Source organism: Microtus pennsylvanicus, chromosome 18, assembly GCF_037038515.1.
Source record: "Microtus pennsylvanicus isolate mMicPen1 chromosome 18, mMicPen1.hap1, whole genome shotgun sequence".
Taxonomy (NCBI): Eukaryota; Metazoa; Chordata; class Mammalia; order Rodentia; family Cricetidae; genus Microtus; species Microtus pennsylvanicus.
Window position 1 is genome coordinate 16391099 of NC_134596.1, and position 16265 is coordinate 16407363.

At 50.4% G+C, this 16265-nt stretch overlaps 1 protein-coding gene across 1 annotated transcript in view; it reads right to left on the minus strand.

Annotated features, from left to right (window-relative positions):
- Lrrk1 (leucine rich repeat kinase 1) overlaps nt 1–16265 on the minus strand; it is a 136381-nt gene that overhangs the window by 40100 nt on the left and 80016 nt on the right. The window contains exons 7-15 of the mRNA XM_075952355.1: nt 13440–13666; nt 11212–11339; nt 10961–11124; nt 9461–9598; nt 7214–7326; nt 5216–5292; nt 2150–2279; nt 1375–1487; nt 771–985 (exon numbers count right to left, since the gene is read on the minus strand). Of these exons, the coding sequence (XP_075808470.1) occupies nt 771–985; nt 1375–1487; nt 2150–2279; nt 5216–5292; nt 7214–7326; nt 9461–9598; nt 10961–11124; nt 11212–11339; nt 13440–13666 (1305 nt within the window). The remainder of the gene's footprint in view (nt 1–770; nt 986–1374; nt 1488–2149; nt 2280–5215; nt 5293–7213; nt 7327–9460; nt 9599–10960; nt 11125–11211; nt 11340–13439; nt 13667–16265) is intronic.

Below are 16265 nucleotides of genomic sequence, written 5' to 3' on the forward strand. Positions count from 1 at the left end.
ACACACATCAAACCTCATGATGCTCGGCTCAACAGAAGGGGCCCAGCAACTGTGGAATGAGCCCTGTGGGACCCAGAGCCAAAGCCGTGAGCTCTCTTCTAAGTCATCTCTGACAGTTACTTCGCATTTTGGTCACAGCACATAGACACAACTAACACCAGCACCAGGCAGAGATCCCGCAGGTTCTTTTCTGCTTCAAAAGGTTCAAAGAAAAGTTGATGTCCACCTGCTTGGTCCTGGACGGAAGCGAGGATGACGAACAAGCTGGTGAAGAATCCATTTTAAACAGGGTATTTAATGGAACTTTCCCAGAGCTTAAAAGGAAGCAGGAATCAGGGAGGACAGGACATTGGCTCCAGGCGTACCATGTCAGCCTCCTTTTAAGGGCGCTGAGAGATGCTGAGGTGCACCTCACTGTCTGCCGTGGTACTTTGCTCTTAGCCCAAGGGGAGCCCCACCCTAGTCTGTTTCAATCTAGTCGCCGAGGCCAGCTGAAGTCCAAGCATGGGCTCATTAAGAGCCCCACAGGGGAATCCAGCGGACAGGCAGGGTCAAGAACCACTGGCCCGGAGCCTTGACTTCATTATGCTAGAAAAACTACAAGGTCATGGAAAGAACTGATCTGTCACTCTTGGCAAGAGCTGGCGCAGAGAAGCACAGAACATCTTGGGTCTTGGACTCAGAGTGCCTAGGGTATGGGGGTGGGGTGGGGATGGAGAACAGCCCACAGGGAGCGCCCTCCCAGCCACTTCATGTCCACCATCCTTCACCTTGGCTTTGGAGCCTGCTGGTCTCTGGAGCTCCCACTTGGTGGTCCTGATGGTGGCCTCGCTGTGTGCTACCTGAGGGGCCTTCCCGGTCTGTAAGATCTCCAGGAGGGTGGACTTGCCCTGGCGTGGGGGGCCCACGAGGATCATCTTCATTAGCTTACACTTCTCGGCTTTGCGCAGCTGGGCACGCAGGAAGGAGAGTGTGGCTTTGGGGCCTGTGAGAAATCAGAGGAGGGGACTTTAGATGACACACGACAGGGATGAACTCACAGTTCTCAGGAGGCCCGATTCCATCCTAATTTCTATGTGGTCCAAGGGCAGGTGTGGAATCTGGGGCAGGGAGGAATGATAATAATTATCCCCAGCATTAAGTGTGACAGTCAGGAGTGAGGGACAATGCCCTTGCTGCCCTGGTTGGCATACTTTCCTACCTAGCCATTCCCAGTCTTATCACTGCTGGTGGCTACTGTGTTGGGGCCAGTGTCATAGCCTCTTCCCAAACTCTGAGGCTGGAGTTGGGCCCCACTAGCTCCATCCTTCAAATCTACCAAGGAAACCTGAGTCATCTTTCCAACGCAGTGATCAGAACAGGAGGAGGCCCTACCTTCTTTCCTGACCTCGGCAGGCACATTGCTGATGTTCAGATCTTCAATGTCCAGCTGCCAGAGGTTTCCCAGCTGGCCCAACTCAGGAGGGAGCTCTCGGAGGCCAGGATTGCTGTAGCAGACAAGTCACAGTGAGAGAACAAACACACACGTGAACACACGGGCCTACAGCTTTCACAGCCCTCCACGCTCTACAGGGGCCGTTGCCGAGTTCTATTCCAAGCCATGTGCCTTGGGCCTTATTCCTATATTCCATTTAGACCCTAAGCCTGTTACACCCCTGCATCAGCAGTGGGAACATCAGTTCTGTCTCCTGTGAGTCTCTACAGCTTCAGACTGAGTCCCCGCCCACAACTACTCTCTCTTTTACTAAGGACACTACCATCAAGATGGTCGCTACTTCCTCTTGTAAAGGCTCTTCATTTTCAACCGTAATGCAACACTTTCTACAGCGCTCGAGTTTTATCTGCTGCTTAATCCCCTGACAGGAGCCGGTACGCAGTGAAGTTCAGTGCATAAAGGGGTCAGGGACACAGATCTCCTCTTCACTGTCCCCCGGCCAAGCAACAAACTGTGGCCACTCATCTTCCTGCCTCCACTTTCCACATCACACCCAACCGGAAAGCTGGGCTAGGCTTCTCAGTAAGCGGATGGTCCCCCTGCTGCCTGGTCCCTGGCGCTGTGAACAGCGGATGGTCCCCCTGCTGCCTGGACCCTCGCACTGTGAGCGAGGACTTCTTCACTGGGCTGCACCTACCCTCAACACGCACTTACTTGCCCAAGTAGAGCTCTGATAAGTTCTTCAGCAGGCAGACCGACGGAGGGACTGCGTCCAGATGATTCTCATTCAGACAAAGGACCTCCAAAGATTCACTCAGGAAAGCTGGGAACTCCAGCATGCACGCTGCCAATGAAAGTCAAAAGACACCATGCTTCTGAGCTGTCCTAGACAACTGCCATGTCCGCAGAGCATGCTGGGAAACCCACAGAGCTCATCTCCCTGACCTACCAGTTCTAATTCTACAGCCATCCTGCGTGCATAAGTGACAGAGACATAAGGACAGGGACACTCAGTGACATGTTGCTTGCAATAGCATAGAGAAAGGAGAGTGGCCTATCCTCCATTGTTAAAGTCTGCAGGGGATTTGCTAAACAATAGAATAATACCCAATGATTACAAAGCATGGTGCAGGTTACATGTATGTAAAGTGATAGCTTCTGGAGAATTGGAAAAGCCAGGTGCAGAACTATGTCCCTAAAGGGGCTTGTTACCATGACAGAAAATATCTGCAGATATACACACGCGTACTAATCCATCACGTGAGTGTTACAGGCATGCGCGCGCACACTACACACATGCACACACACATATATGTGTGTATGCCACACCAACTCATAGTCATGTCTAGAGAAGAACTTACTAGAAAGCTAAATCCTCATTTTGTTTTAAAATATACAGCATTAGCTCTTCAATGAAAGAAAAAGCTAATCAACAAAGGAACACATTGGGAGGCAAGTTTTTTTTTGTAACTGTTGCTTAAGATGTTACTCTCTGAAAAACCAGTCAACTCTTTAGTATTCAAGTAAGTTCATTCATGAGGCTAATTATGAGATTACCATTAAGATCACGTCACATTTGCTGTTTCCACAGCACCCGAGGCTTTGTGCAGAGAAAGAATCTCACACAAAGCCTGGAAACACATTAATGAGATTCAGAGGTTTAGACTACAGCAGGATCTCTGAGGAACCTTTCTCCTCTCCCCATCCCCTACCCCCACAAGCAGGGAGAACGGACAGGATATCCCACTGGGAAGCAGGGAATCCAAGATGCTCACGCTGTCTTAAAGCTCCCTGGTGGGACTGCCAGCCACGGAGATGTAGCGGATAGAGAAGGCATAACATTCTTGTGTGAGGCTGAAATTGTGTTCAGTTACCTAGATACCACTACTTCCCTCAGCACGGGCATCTCTCCATGCAGGGAGCAGCAGAACTGATGACCATGAGGTAACCTGGCCTCAGAGAACATTCTGGGGGAGACGATGCCAGACTCTAAGACGAGTGTTAAGAAAACCCTGCCCAGCTCTCTGCACTGTGGGCAGGATTCACTGCAGCTGTGGAAACAATGTTGCAACAAGCTTGCCAAGGCGACTTTGTTCTACCCTTCGTCCTGTAGAAAGATGTTCAAAAGCGCTTTCTTTTCCCTTTAGGTGAAATGGCTTCACATTTTCCTGGAGGGCATCTAGCAGGGGAAAGGTGTGCTTTTTTGCCCATGGAGGGAACTGAAGGGAACCCTGAGCAGCTGGCTGTGGGGGCGGCCGAGCCTGGTGTTTATGAAGGCTCCTTAAATGACGGATGAGGGGAATAAGGAGCCACAGCTCGGGCCGGCAGCACCTGTCACACCCCCAGCCAAGTGCTAAAAACTGTAGAAACTAGGTTGGGAGAACACAGCCAGAGGTATTTATGAACTGCTATTTATTCATTAATAATTTATGACTCCTCGCGTCTGAATTTTACCGTAAAAACGGTCATCCAAATTATTTTTGGACACGGCATCTGTACAAATAGGACTGCACGGATGTACGGAAACCTCCCTGGAAGCTAACTGTCCAGCCACAAACAAGCTGTCTTTTATAGATAATTCTTTACCCCAGGTCAACCACCCTGAGAGAAGAACCCTACTAGGGAACAGGGCTGGCAAGGGCATCTTGCCTACACTTCACTCACGGGTGGCCCTCACAATTCCAGATGCAACTGAAAACCCAGGAGGCCTTTGTCATCTCTCAGGTACCACGATGCCTCCTGCCAGCAGGTCTCTGAAGCTGTGGCTTTCTCATCTGGTCACTCTGGTGACTTCTCACTGTGCAGCCTGGCCTTCCTACGCAGCAGTTTCTACAGGCTGGGCCTAGCCCCGCTAAGCAACTGGTCTACCTTCCAGTGCCATCGCCTTGGTCCTCAAAAGGATCTCACATGCTTGAACAGAAGGCAGAGCACACAAGTGGCCTCCAGCAAGTCACTCAAGTGGCCAAGACTGTTCCCAGCCTATGGTCTTGTCCATTGTCCCACTTGGCACTAGGGAGAATATGGTATTCATTTCTCTTTCTTTCCAAGTGAAACCCTTCTGTCTGTATTCAATGTCCCGAGGCAGAGGGGCCTTCATTTGAAAAGGGACCAGCTGGACCGAGGGATGGCTTAGTGGCAGGGTGCTTGCCCAGCATGCCCAAAGTTTTGGGTCCTATACTCCAAAGCAGAAGAACATAAAACAGAAAGGCCCAATTATGAAAATTCATAAACTGTATTTCCCTATTAGCATGGCAACAGGTCTCTGTATCTGTCTCCTGGCTGTCTGGTGACGGCAGCAGATTCAGCAGGTGTGTGGCGTTCTGGCAGGTTAGCAAGGTAGAAAGCCTGATTCCCTTACACGACCACGGGTGTGCCCTGAAATGGCTTCCAGCCCCTAGAACAGCGAGGAGGGAAGACGCATCTATTGTATTAGCCACTGGTCTGTGATGACTGAGGTACACGGGGAGCCTTGGTTTCCTCATATGCACACAGATGGCGTTGCCTATCTCTCATGAGGACTGAGACCCTTGTGCCTGTAGTTTAGGGCGGCTTTCTGTATGCGGTAGATAGCTAGCTATTAGCATGGCTTGGGCTCCAAGTGGGGAGACAGGGCCGCAGGCACGCACCCAAAGAACATGTTAACATCATTTACTTCCTGGCAGACCTTTGACATTCCAACTGGGAAAGGGAAGGAAAAATCCCAGCATCTGACAGGGATACAAGGCTACCCTGCCTTGCCTCAACTCTAGGATTCCACGGTTTCACCAGCCCAGCACACACCTGACTCAGTTCCAGAACGCTGGCGCCCTCTGGTGGTGAACAGGGAGATCCGCTTTGTTTTAAGCCCATCTTCGTTTCTGTGGAGGGGGAAAAGAATCCTCAGAAACTTGAGGTCAGCATGTCAACAAGGTGGAGTCTATTAGCTCTGATTATATAACACAGAACCATGGTGCGTGGCCTTCTGGAAGGTTCTATGAGGGAGTTCGGGGGTCTTCTAGAAGGAGCAATTGGAAAGGATCATCTAACTGCGATGACCATTAGTCTCACATTCTCAGACTTTCCAGCTTCAAGCAGGTGCAAGCACTTCTGTAGGGAGCATTCTGTTGGCTGCACACTGTCCACTGTCTACTGTCCCCAAGGAAGCTGCTTTTGGGTGTGCGCTCTGCTGAGATACAGGGTAACCTCCAGTCAACAACCCCAAGGGCTTGCTCTCTCCAGGGCTGTCTTCAACCTTTCACCTTTTATTCCACTTTTGAATACATTAATGGTTGGATTTATAGTTGGATTTATTAGTTGGTAAGGATTTATAGGCTTCTAGTCTAGGCTGAAGTGGGTAAGAAGCAGATGGAAGGCCCCGCTCACGGGCTGCACGATGTCCCCTGAAGTCCCTATCTCAGGATTTTGGAATCTGGAATGCATATTGAGACTCTGTTGTGTATGTACCTACTTCCACCGAACAGGAACAATCCCTCCTGGAGGGAAGAAACTTCTAAGACACAGGAAGCTTGGGAGAGTCATACCTTTCACAAGCCCCAACTCTCACAGATTGTATAATGAGTCACAGCTGCCGTGGAAGAGGAGACTCTTTGATGGAGCTACCTGTACGGTGGGCAGGATGCAGCTTTCGGGAGGTGACACCTATGCTTGGAGTGAGACAGTGCTGCTGAGTCACCTAGGGTCCCCAAAGTAGCCCTGATATCGATACTTGGGTAGGATTGCTTCTGTGGTCTGTTATCAGTATCCCATGTGGAGGAAAGATGTTTGGTCATTTCTCACCAGAAAAGGTCACACAGTAATTTCTCCATCCAAAAGTTTAAATCCAGATGCCTCCCAAAGCCTGGCCGTGTGAACACCAGGGTAGTGTATCGAAAGGAGAACATTCCAGACCTGACCTCAGAGCTATGTCACAGTTAAAGCTCAGGTACGCTAAACATGTAGCATGAAATTGCCCTTGGACCGTATGCATTGGGCCGTATGACACACACATAAGCCCTGTGTTTAGTTTGGGTCCCAACCCAGGCTATCTGGGATATATACAAATACTCAAAAACTCCCAAAGACATCGAAAATCTGAAACCCTTCTGATCCCTTCTGATTGGAAAAAAAAGGACACTCAACAGGTAGGGTCTTTAAAGAAGTGATGGCGTTGACACGCTCATTAGGATGGACCCTCGTCTAGCATGGCTGGTGCCCATAAGCTAACAGCAAAGAGGACAATGATGAAGATGTTCAGGAATGGCCACTTTAACAAGCCAAGAAGCGCGGTCTCAGGAGGCAGCAGATACCATGATGCCTTGCTCACTAATGGTGAGCAACTAGTTTGTCCCAGAAGACCTTCACTCCTACCTGAGTGGGATACAGCAGCCTGGGACTCAGCCATCTCCTGCTCAACTACAGGGAAACATACATCTGGGGGGCATGGGGACCCCTATCTGTGGTTCTATATACACTCGGGGTAAAGAAGCCCCCTGCTGGTAGACTGTGGGGCCACTGGATTTATCCCTACTGCTTGTACTAGCTTTTTGGAACCCATTCTCTTTGGAGGGATACCTTGCTCAGCCTAGATATAGTGCGAAGGGCCGTGGTCCTTTCTCAAGGCAATGTGCTAGACTTTGTTGACTCTCCATGGAAAGCCTTACCCCCTCTGAGGAGTGGATGGGGTGTGGGGTGTGGGAACATGAAGGAGACGGGAGGAGGGGAGGAAATGGGAACTGGGATTGGTATGTAAAATGAGAAAAGATTGTTTTTTTTAAATTAAAAAAGAAGTCCCCTGCTTACTTGCCAAGTTGGTTTCTGGAGAGGTCCAGGGTCTTGAGTTGTTGGCAGGTCCACTTCTCTTGAGGTGGCAGTGACAACAGCTGGTTTCCCTGTAACCTCAAGAACATTAGGGCCTGAGGAGGGAGGAGAGAGGAAAGAACGGCGTCAACCATGAAAGGGAGGAGAAGGAACGAGAAGTCAGTCTGCTCTCTGTCAACACGCAGCCAGCCAATCACAACCTCTTTCTCTTTACAAAACTGCCCAAATAGTTTCAAGCAGAGAAGATGAGCAACACATTTAGACTTTCCCTCAAGGTCAGTGAGAACCGCACAATAGAAGGGGTCTAAGCACATCCTGAGGTCAAAGGTTCTTAAGAGTCATGGTTAGTGGGTACCTGCCTGCAGTACACAGGGTACCACTGGATGTCGTGTGATGCTGGCTACTTCCCCTTTGGGTGGTCCTCAGAGAGAGGCAACAAGACCACGGGTGGTCTGCCTTAGCCACCACCTCAGAGGTCGAGCATGGGCTCTTCGGGGTTTCCACAAAGGCAGTTCATCCCTGTACCTTGCTGCATGCAGGCCCACTGGGGCCCATACTCACTTGGAGGATGTCTTTCTTTAGTGACAGCTGCAGAAACACACCTTGGCTCTTCTCGATGACATTATCCTTGGTCCACCTACAACCACGTGGCCCAAGAGGGCCACCACACACTGCTGGACCACATTGGGTCCTCCACATGTTTTGTTTCCCCTGTGTTGAAGGGCTGATGCCATGGCCCACTCTTAAAACCAGGAGGGTTGTCAGCCTCTGCATTTCTAGGAAAGCCTCCCCAAGTGACTAGCCCAGGGCTTGGGCTGAATTGTGAAAGCCTGCCCAATCCCCAATCTGGAGACAAGGGAAAAACAGCAATGCTGCAGAACACAGGGTGAGATTCCACGAGGCTCTGTCCTTTCCTGCTAGCCGAGCCATACTGCAAGGTGTTGGTGTGAGGGATGGATTCAGAGCAGGGAGGTGGTGAATGGTAAGAATCCCTGTGGGGTCCCAGTGACATTGACCTGGGTTCTAGTCAGCTGCACTCTCATTTCCCCAGCTGTGAATACATGTGAGTCCCTTTCTATGTCCCATGCTTGCTTACGGGTCTATAACTTGATAGCCCCTCTTTCAGATATATGCATGTTGAAGGGACCCTTGATGTCTTCTGGCATTCTGCATGATCTGAGCAGCTGGCCTAGGAAGAGCAGGGGCTGCATGTGTGTGTTCAAACATAGTCACCTTTCCCAGGTAATGTGGCCTGTGGCTCCACCATGAGGTCCTCCAGGGAGTGCCCTAATGCTGTTGGTGACCAGTTAGCAATCCCTTGTTCTGGGATTAATCCAGGGCCTCCCAGCCTGCCTGAAGACCCTGTATAGGCAGCTGGGGAGTACTGCAGGTAGAGTTTCCTCCTGGAGTTTATGGTGCGCAGTGGGGTCTTTAGGAGTGGGGGAGATAATGCCAGGGGCAGATAGAGTCAAAGCTTCAATGTGAAGCCAGGGACTGTAGCTCAGCGGTACAGAGTACTTTCGAGCTATGTGCACGGGGCTCTCAGGACAACCAAAAGCCAGACAAAAGTTCCATAATAAAATCAAGCCCTGAGGTTGCTCTTTTGGATCTGGAACATTCCCTAAAGGTCCATGGGTTAAACAAACAAACAAACAATAACGGTGGACACTATGTCCCTCACACATTGGGAGGTGGTGGACCCTTTAGAGCCCAGGCCTGACGGGAGGTGTTCCGCTCACTGCTGGTGCATCCTTGAGGAGGATATTGGGGTTGCACCTCTTCTGTTTCCCCTTTAGTCCAAGTCCTGACTGAGAGGTGAAGAGCTTTGCTCTACCACAGTGAAGCTTTGCTTCACCACAGGCCCCCCAAAGCACTGGCTGGTTCCATGGTGGCTGTGTCTATGGACCGACACCTCCCAAACCTTGAGCCAAGACAAGCCCCTTTCACGTTTAAGTTGGTCATCTCAAGGTGTTTGTTATAGTAATGGGAAGTGATGAGCACAGGGGGACAAACCCTTCCCCAACACAGCTGGTTCCATGGTGACCGACCATTCCCCTCGCGTCCCTCCCTTTGCTCAAGATAGCGCATGTTTTTGATAGGCGAACTCATCCCTCACTTTTTTTTCTTACGTGTTTCACAAACTTAGAAACAGCACAGAGATTCCCTGCGGCCCAGAGTGATTTTTCTTACCCATGCTGACAATGAGGAATGAAGTGTGATTGTACTCACGTCAAGCTGGAAAAGCCCCAGGGGCACCTCTTTCAGAGCGTTCTCGGAGAAATCCACATCCTTGAGGTGGTTTTTCCAGAAGACAGCCATTTTGTCTGGCAGCGATTCCAGGGCGTTTCTGGAAGCTTTGCAACACCTCTAGGCGTTTGAGGAGAGAGAGAGAGAACAGTAAGTAGTTTTCCTAGTGTGGCGCTGCGTAGACGTCGGCTTGTCAATTCGATGTCAGAAATGAGGCTATCAGGCAGGGCTCTGGGATCACGGTGCAGGGTGAGGGGAAGGCTTCAAGGGAGCAGGAATAGAGTTTCCTTGGGGGAGACAGAGGTAGCTCATAGTCCCCCCCCCCTCGTTGTCCTGGGAAATAACAGGCTGATTCAGAGCCTTGCTCTCGGGAGACACTGTTTTCCCCACACATATGGTCAGACTAGAAATGCTGGAGGATTTCCTGGTTGGAAACCAACGGCAACAAAGCACAAATATTCCTTATGTTTTTCATCTGCTTCGACTAGCCAGCTTCCCAAGGAAAAAGAACCTCATTTAATCTGCAGCACTGGGAATGCGATGCCTGCTTCTTCTCATTTCTTAATGCACCGAAGGACTGCACCCCCCTTTGGCATTTGTGTTTGAATGTATGACGTATCAGGTTTGTGTGCGCATACATAGACATGAGGAGGTCAAAGGTTAATGCTGGTGTCTTCTCCAGTAGCTCTCCATCTTTCTTTCTTTCTTTTTTTAACTTTTGAGACTGGGTCTCTTACTGAAGCTGGAGCTCATCAGTTGCCTAAACTGGCTGCCCAGCTAACTCCAGGGACCCTCATAGCTTCACTTCTGCTTGCTGGGATTACAGGCACATGCTGCCTTGCCTAGATTTTTAGAAAACGCACGTGACACATGATCTGTATATATGTGTGCTCACATGTATGAATGCATGCATGTATACACGTGTGTGTATGTGAAGACCAGGGATTGACGGCAGGTGTCTTCTTAGATTGCTCTTCGTCTTATATACCGAGGCAGGATCTCTCACTTGAACTCATCAGAGTTCATAAATATGATTGGTCTAGCGGGCTGGCTTGCCCTGGAGAGCCTGTCTTTGTTTCTTGGTGCTGGGAACCTAAACTCAGCCCATTATGTCTGCAAACCACGCACTTTCCCTACTGAGCCATCTCTCCAGACTCACATATGACTTCCTTTTAAAAAAAATGTGGATTCTTGGGGATCCAATTCAAGTCCTCATGTTTGTGTGGCAGGGACTTTACCAAACAAGCCAGCTCCTCATACCTTGTCTCACCCTGTATCAGGGTGCGAGCTGCCTGCCGTACAGAACTCTGTAGTGGCTACTGTGCACCCCGAAATCCAGACCCATGAGGACTGGCTTACAGCTGTTACTGCTGAGGACACAGCCTGACTGAGCGCTGTGGGCCGAGTGACACTCAGCACGACCCCAAAGCGAGGGTGTGTGGAATGCCAAAGAGACTCAACTGTGGCTTTCCTGATACAAACCAAAGGGCAGGACCAGGGATCGGGAAAGTTCTTCAGGTTGTTTCTGGAGACGTTCAGATAGCTGAGCGACTTGAAGGAGTGCATGAAGAGGGCGGGGAGCTCAGTCAGTCTGTTGTCCGCCAGGTCGAGTTCCTGCAGCTTCCGCAGGCCGATCCAGTTAGTAGCTGTGAGGGAAAGAGAGTGACTGTCGAAAGTGTCCCAGTCAGCACGAAAGCGGCTAATGCTACTGGGCCATCAACACAGGCTCATACCATGTTCTTCTTCGAACAAGCGCTCCAGATAATTCCTGGATGCAATCAGCTTTTGAAGTTTTGAGAGGTGCAAGAAACCAGGTGGAAGGTGGGACAGCTTGTTGCTGGAGATGTCGATTTCCAGTAACCTGGGGCCAGGGAGAAGGGAGTTAGGGTACCGTAGCAAGAGCAACAGCAGTACTTAAAGATCTCTCTGTAGATCTCTGCACACACGGTTTAAAAAGCAAGAGGGAATCTTGGGGGGTCCTGGTTCTTCGGAACACTTTTGCCCATGTGGAAGGGAGCGATGCTCTGGGGATGCTCATCAGCCACAGGGCCACCTGCTGCAGCTTTCGGGTCCACCCACCTGCCCCAGGTTATGGAGTCTGCTCAGGTAACACTTGCTCTTTACACTTTTGGTTTGTAAAACTCATTTGTGAGTCTCGAGGACTAACCTCAAGCTCTTTCCAACATCCTTGTCTCTCACAACATTTAAACTCCCATTTTTTTTCTAATTCCATGTATTGACTATGTGTATGCGTTTGCTCATGTGAACCAGTGAGCCATGACCTCCACCCAGGTGGAAGCCAGAGGACAACTTTCAGGAGTTAGTTGTCTCTGGCCAGTACGTAGCTTCCAGGACACCAGGCTTGACAGCAAGCGCCTTTGCCCACTGCGCCATCTTCCAGCCCCAGCCTTAGCTTTTGTAGTCAGCTCAGTCCCTTCTGCAGTGGAGCCTTGTACACACACATCCTCGAGAACTTCAAGTACAGTCCTGCAATGGTTCATCATGATGGCCAAAGCCTGACTAGAAACAATTTCTTGGCATGTCTGGGAGGGATTGTCTAGATTAGGTGAGTTGAGGTGGAAGGGCCACCTTGAACACGTGTGGCACCATGCCATGGGTGGGGTCCTAGGCTGAGTACCAAGAGGTAGGTAGTGATTGCTCTCTGTGTCCCAACTACAGGGCAGTGTGACCAGCCATAGCTGCAGTGTGACCACCCACTGATACAGTGTGACCAGCCACAGCTGCAATGTGACCAGCCACAGCTGAGTGTGACCAGCCACAGCTGAGTGTGACCAGCCACAGCTGCAGTGTGACCAGTCACTGTTTGCAGTGTGACCAGCCACAGCTGCAGTGTGACCAACCACAGTTGCAGTGTGACCAGCCACAGCTGCAGTGTGACCAGCCACTGTTTACAGTGTGACCAGCCACAGCTGCAGTGTGACCAATCACAGCTGCAGTGTGACCAGCCACAGCTTCAGTGTGACCAGCCATAGCTGCAGTGTGACTAGCCACAGCTGCAGTGTGACCAGCCACTGTTTGCAGTGTGACCAGCCATAGCTGCAATGTGACCAGCCATAGATGCAATGTGACCAGCCACAGCTGCAGTGTGACCAGCCACAGCTGCAATGTGACCAGCCACAGCTTCAGTGTGACCAGCCATAGCTGCAGTGTGACCAGCCACAGCTGCAGTGTGACCAACCACAGCTGCAGTGTGACCAGCCACAGCTGCAGTGTGACCAGCCACTGTTTGCAGTGTGACCAGCCATAGCTGCAATGTGACCAGCCACAGCTGAGTGTGACCAGCCACAGCTGCAGTGAGACCAGCCACAGCTGCAATGTGACCAGCCATAGCTGCAGTGTGACTAGCCAGCCACCCCTGACCCAGCAGCTGTGCCTTTCCCGCCACAATGGACTGTCTCCTTCAAACTGTGAGTCAGGATAACCCCTTCCTTCTTTAAGCTGTCAGGGTGTTTAGTCATAGCAATGAGAAAAGTATTCATAGGCTGTCCTTCCCCTCCCATGCCACCTCAGGGCTCAGGACTCTAGGGAAACACAGGCAGTGACCCAGTGACCAGTGTTCATGTGCGGCCACATTTCCAGAGTTGACCCTTCCTCAGGTCTGCTCAGTTTTTTCTGAGAGGCGGGACAAACCCCTCTACCATCCCAGGAAGTGTCTAGCCACTCTACTGTGTAGGGCACAGCTGGGTATTTTAAACAGACAGCCTTGCATGACTGTGATGAGCTGTGACTCCTTAGCCCAGACCACCTGTTCAAACTGCTCTGGCTCATAAGGCACCAGAGGCCATGATGCCTTGCTCCTGTGAGCTTGTGTCAGAGAGAGCAGGCCTCTCATTACTGCCACAAGTTCGCTTCCCAAAACACCGAATTCAATCGAGGAACCTGCACGGGAGGGTGGCTCTGACGGGGGTACGGAGGGCCCTGTCTGCACTCCTGGGCCCACCTGGAACAGATGATTTCGTCGGATGACTGCACACAGGGCAGCTCCCCCAGGTGGTTGTCTGAGAGGTTCAGCTTCTTCAGGTTGATGAGTCCCCACGGGATGATGGAGGGGAGCGAAGGCAGGCAATTGGCCGAGAGGTCGAGCTCTGTGATCTGACAGGAGATGTCTAAGAGCCAGTCGAGATCCACCCAGGGCAACCGAAGACGGGACCATTTCACACAAAGTGCCTGGGTTTGGACAGGAAGGAATGGCAGATGAGGGTGGTGAGTCTGAGCCCAAGGTGAGCCTGCGATACATGCTCCCTTGAGTCTGTGTGCCCACTCCAGCTGGAGCCCTGTCCTGAGATGCTGGCCCAGAGCCAACCCCTGAGATCCTCTCACAGGGGTGCAGCAAAGCAGCAATGGCTTGTGGGAAGGGCCTCCTCTCAGACAGGGTCCTAACACAGTCTACAACCTCGTTTCCCGACTCACTTTGTGTGATGGAGGCAGCCACTGTCTGCACTGCGCCAGGCCACACTTTGGACTGGCTGCCTCCAGATTAAAGGTCACAGGGAATGGAAATCTGAAACTATGGTCCACAGCCCAAAGCAAGAAACCAACTCCCTTAGCAAATAGCCCAGGAAGTCAAATCACCAGTGATAGCTACAGTAACAACTTAGTGAGCTCACCACTTTCTTCTGTAACAGTCAGACCAGGACTATATTGGTAACAGTCAGCTTCCCTAATTTTTGGCTCTGCTTTGAATTCATCTCAACCAGAGAAAGTTAAACATGGCCCCTCCTACAGAATGATACACAGGATAAACATGGCCCTCCACAGATACACAGGATAAACATGGCCCCTGCATGATACACAGGATAAACATGGCCCTCCACAGATACACAGGATAAACATGGCCCCTGCACACATACACAGGATAAACATGGCCCCTGCACAGATACACAGGAGTCCTACTCCCAGTGGTGTCTCGGGTTTCCCTGGACGATAGATCCAATGAGGATATGGTAGAACATCCCTTTGGCTCTGTTTTGAGGCTTACCCTGTACCCCTGAGTCCCAAGCCTCTGCCATATGCAAACATCAGCCCCTTGCTGTGGCAAGCCCAAAACATGTTTCTTATTTGGCTGTTTTTTTTTTTTTAAGAGGAAGTCAGAAATCCCAGTGGTTTGCTATTGTTGGGCAGCAAATGGGTCTTGGCTAGATATGTAAGGATAAGGCTTTCCTCCGTCATCAGGTTGTTAAAGAATCTAGGATTCAATTGGGTTTCTGTGGGAGAAAAAAAAAATCTGTTTTTTGGCTTGTTTGTCCAAGGCAACTGTAAATCAATAACAAAAATTACAGGGCCAGAAATATAAACAAAAGTTAGTGTTTCACAAATGTAGGAACCACAGTAACTGTGGGAAAGGTACCAATAGGGTGGGTTGGCCAATAGGTTGGCCTTTGTAATTGGCAGCAGCTGAGGGGTGACCATAGCTGGCCACTAGGTGGTGCTGTGTACATTGTCTTAGCTCCCTTTAGCCAAATCCTGGAAAGGTGGGGTGCCTGTCCTTCCAACCTTCATCTCCCTCTTCATTCCTTGAGATGAAGAAGAAGGATGAACAGCAGAGAGAGGAGTGTTAGCTTCAGCTAATTTTGTTAGCTAAGCCACTCAGTTTCTCTGGCTTGCCTTTTTATATTTTCTTCCTAGTGTCTTTTCCCACTTACTTTTAAGTCTGGAAGAATCTAAAATTTGCCAAAGATCTGAACTAGGACCCAAGGGACCTCACAGATGCCAAAGCAGCACCATGCTGGCTGTCTTCCAGTTCTTCCCAAACATAAAAGTATAAGCTCTTGGGCTGGGGAGGTGGCTCTGTGGTTCAGAGTTCTTGTTGCTCTTGTGGAACACCCGAGTTTGGTTCCTAGCACACTCACAGCTGCCTGCAACGCCAGCATTGAGGGGATCCAATGCCTCTGGATCTTAGTGCATATATAAATTTATCTATCTATCTATCTATCTATCTATCTATCTCCCCACTGTGTGCATGTGAGCATGCGTAAACACGCACACTACACTCACACACACACACACACACACACACGCACATTCAAAGCCCCCAAACAAAACTCTTCACTTTCTGCTGAACCATTTGTGAATGGCACAACATAGCATGTGTCCTAGTTCAGGGTTTATTGGGCTTACACTTCCACATCATAGTCCATCATTAGAGGAAGTCAGGACAGGAACTCAAACAGGGCCAGAACCTGGAGGCAGGAGCTGATGCAGAGGCCATGGAGGGGTGCTGCTTACCGGCTTGCTCCCCGTGGCTTGCTTGGCCTGCTTTCTTTTTGTTGTTGTTTTGTTTATCGAGACAGGGTTTCTCTGTGTAATAGTCCTAGCTGTCCTGGAACTAGCTAGCTCTTGTAGACCAGGCTGGCCTTGAACTCATGGAGATCTGGATGCCTCGAACTCCCGAGTACCGGGATTAAAGGTGTATACCACCGCCCAGCCAGCCTGCTTTTTTATAGAACCAGGAACACCAGCCCAGGGATGGCACCACCATGGGCTGGGCCCTCCCCCATCAGTCACTAAAGAAAAAAAAAAGCCTTGCAGCCAGATCTTATGGAGGCATTTTCTCAGCTAAGGCTCCCTCTTCTATGTTGATTCTAGCTTGTGTCACGTTGGCATGAAACTAGTCAGGACAACAGAGCAACATGCCACCCTAAAGACGCCAGCACACATCTCAGTAGAACAGAAATCTTTTCATACAGAACGTTTGTTCTTCAAGCAGCGTAACAGCGGCACAAGGATATCCAATGCATGCCCCATGTTCAAGTCTCCGCCATTGCCC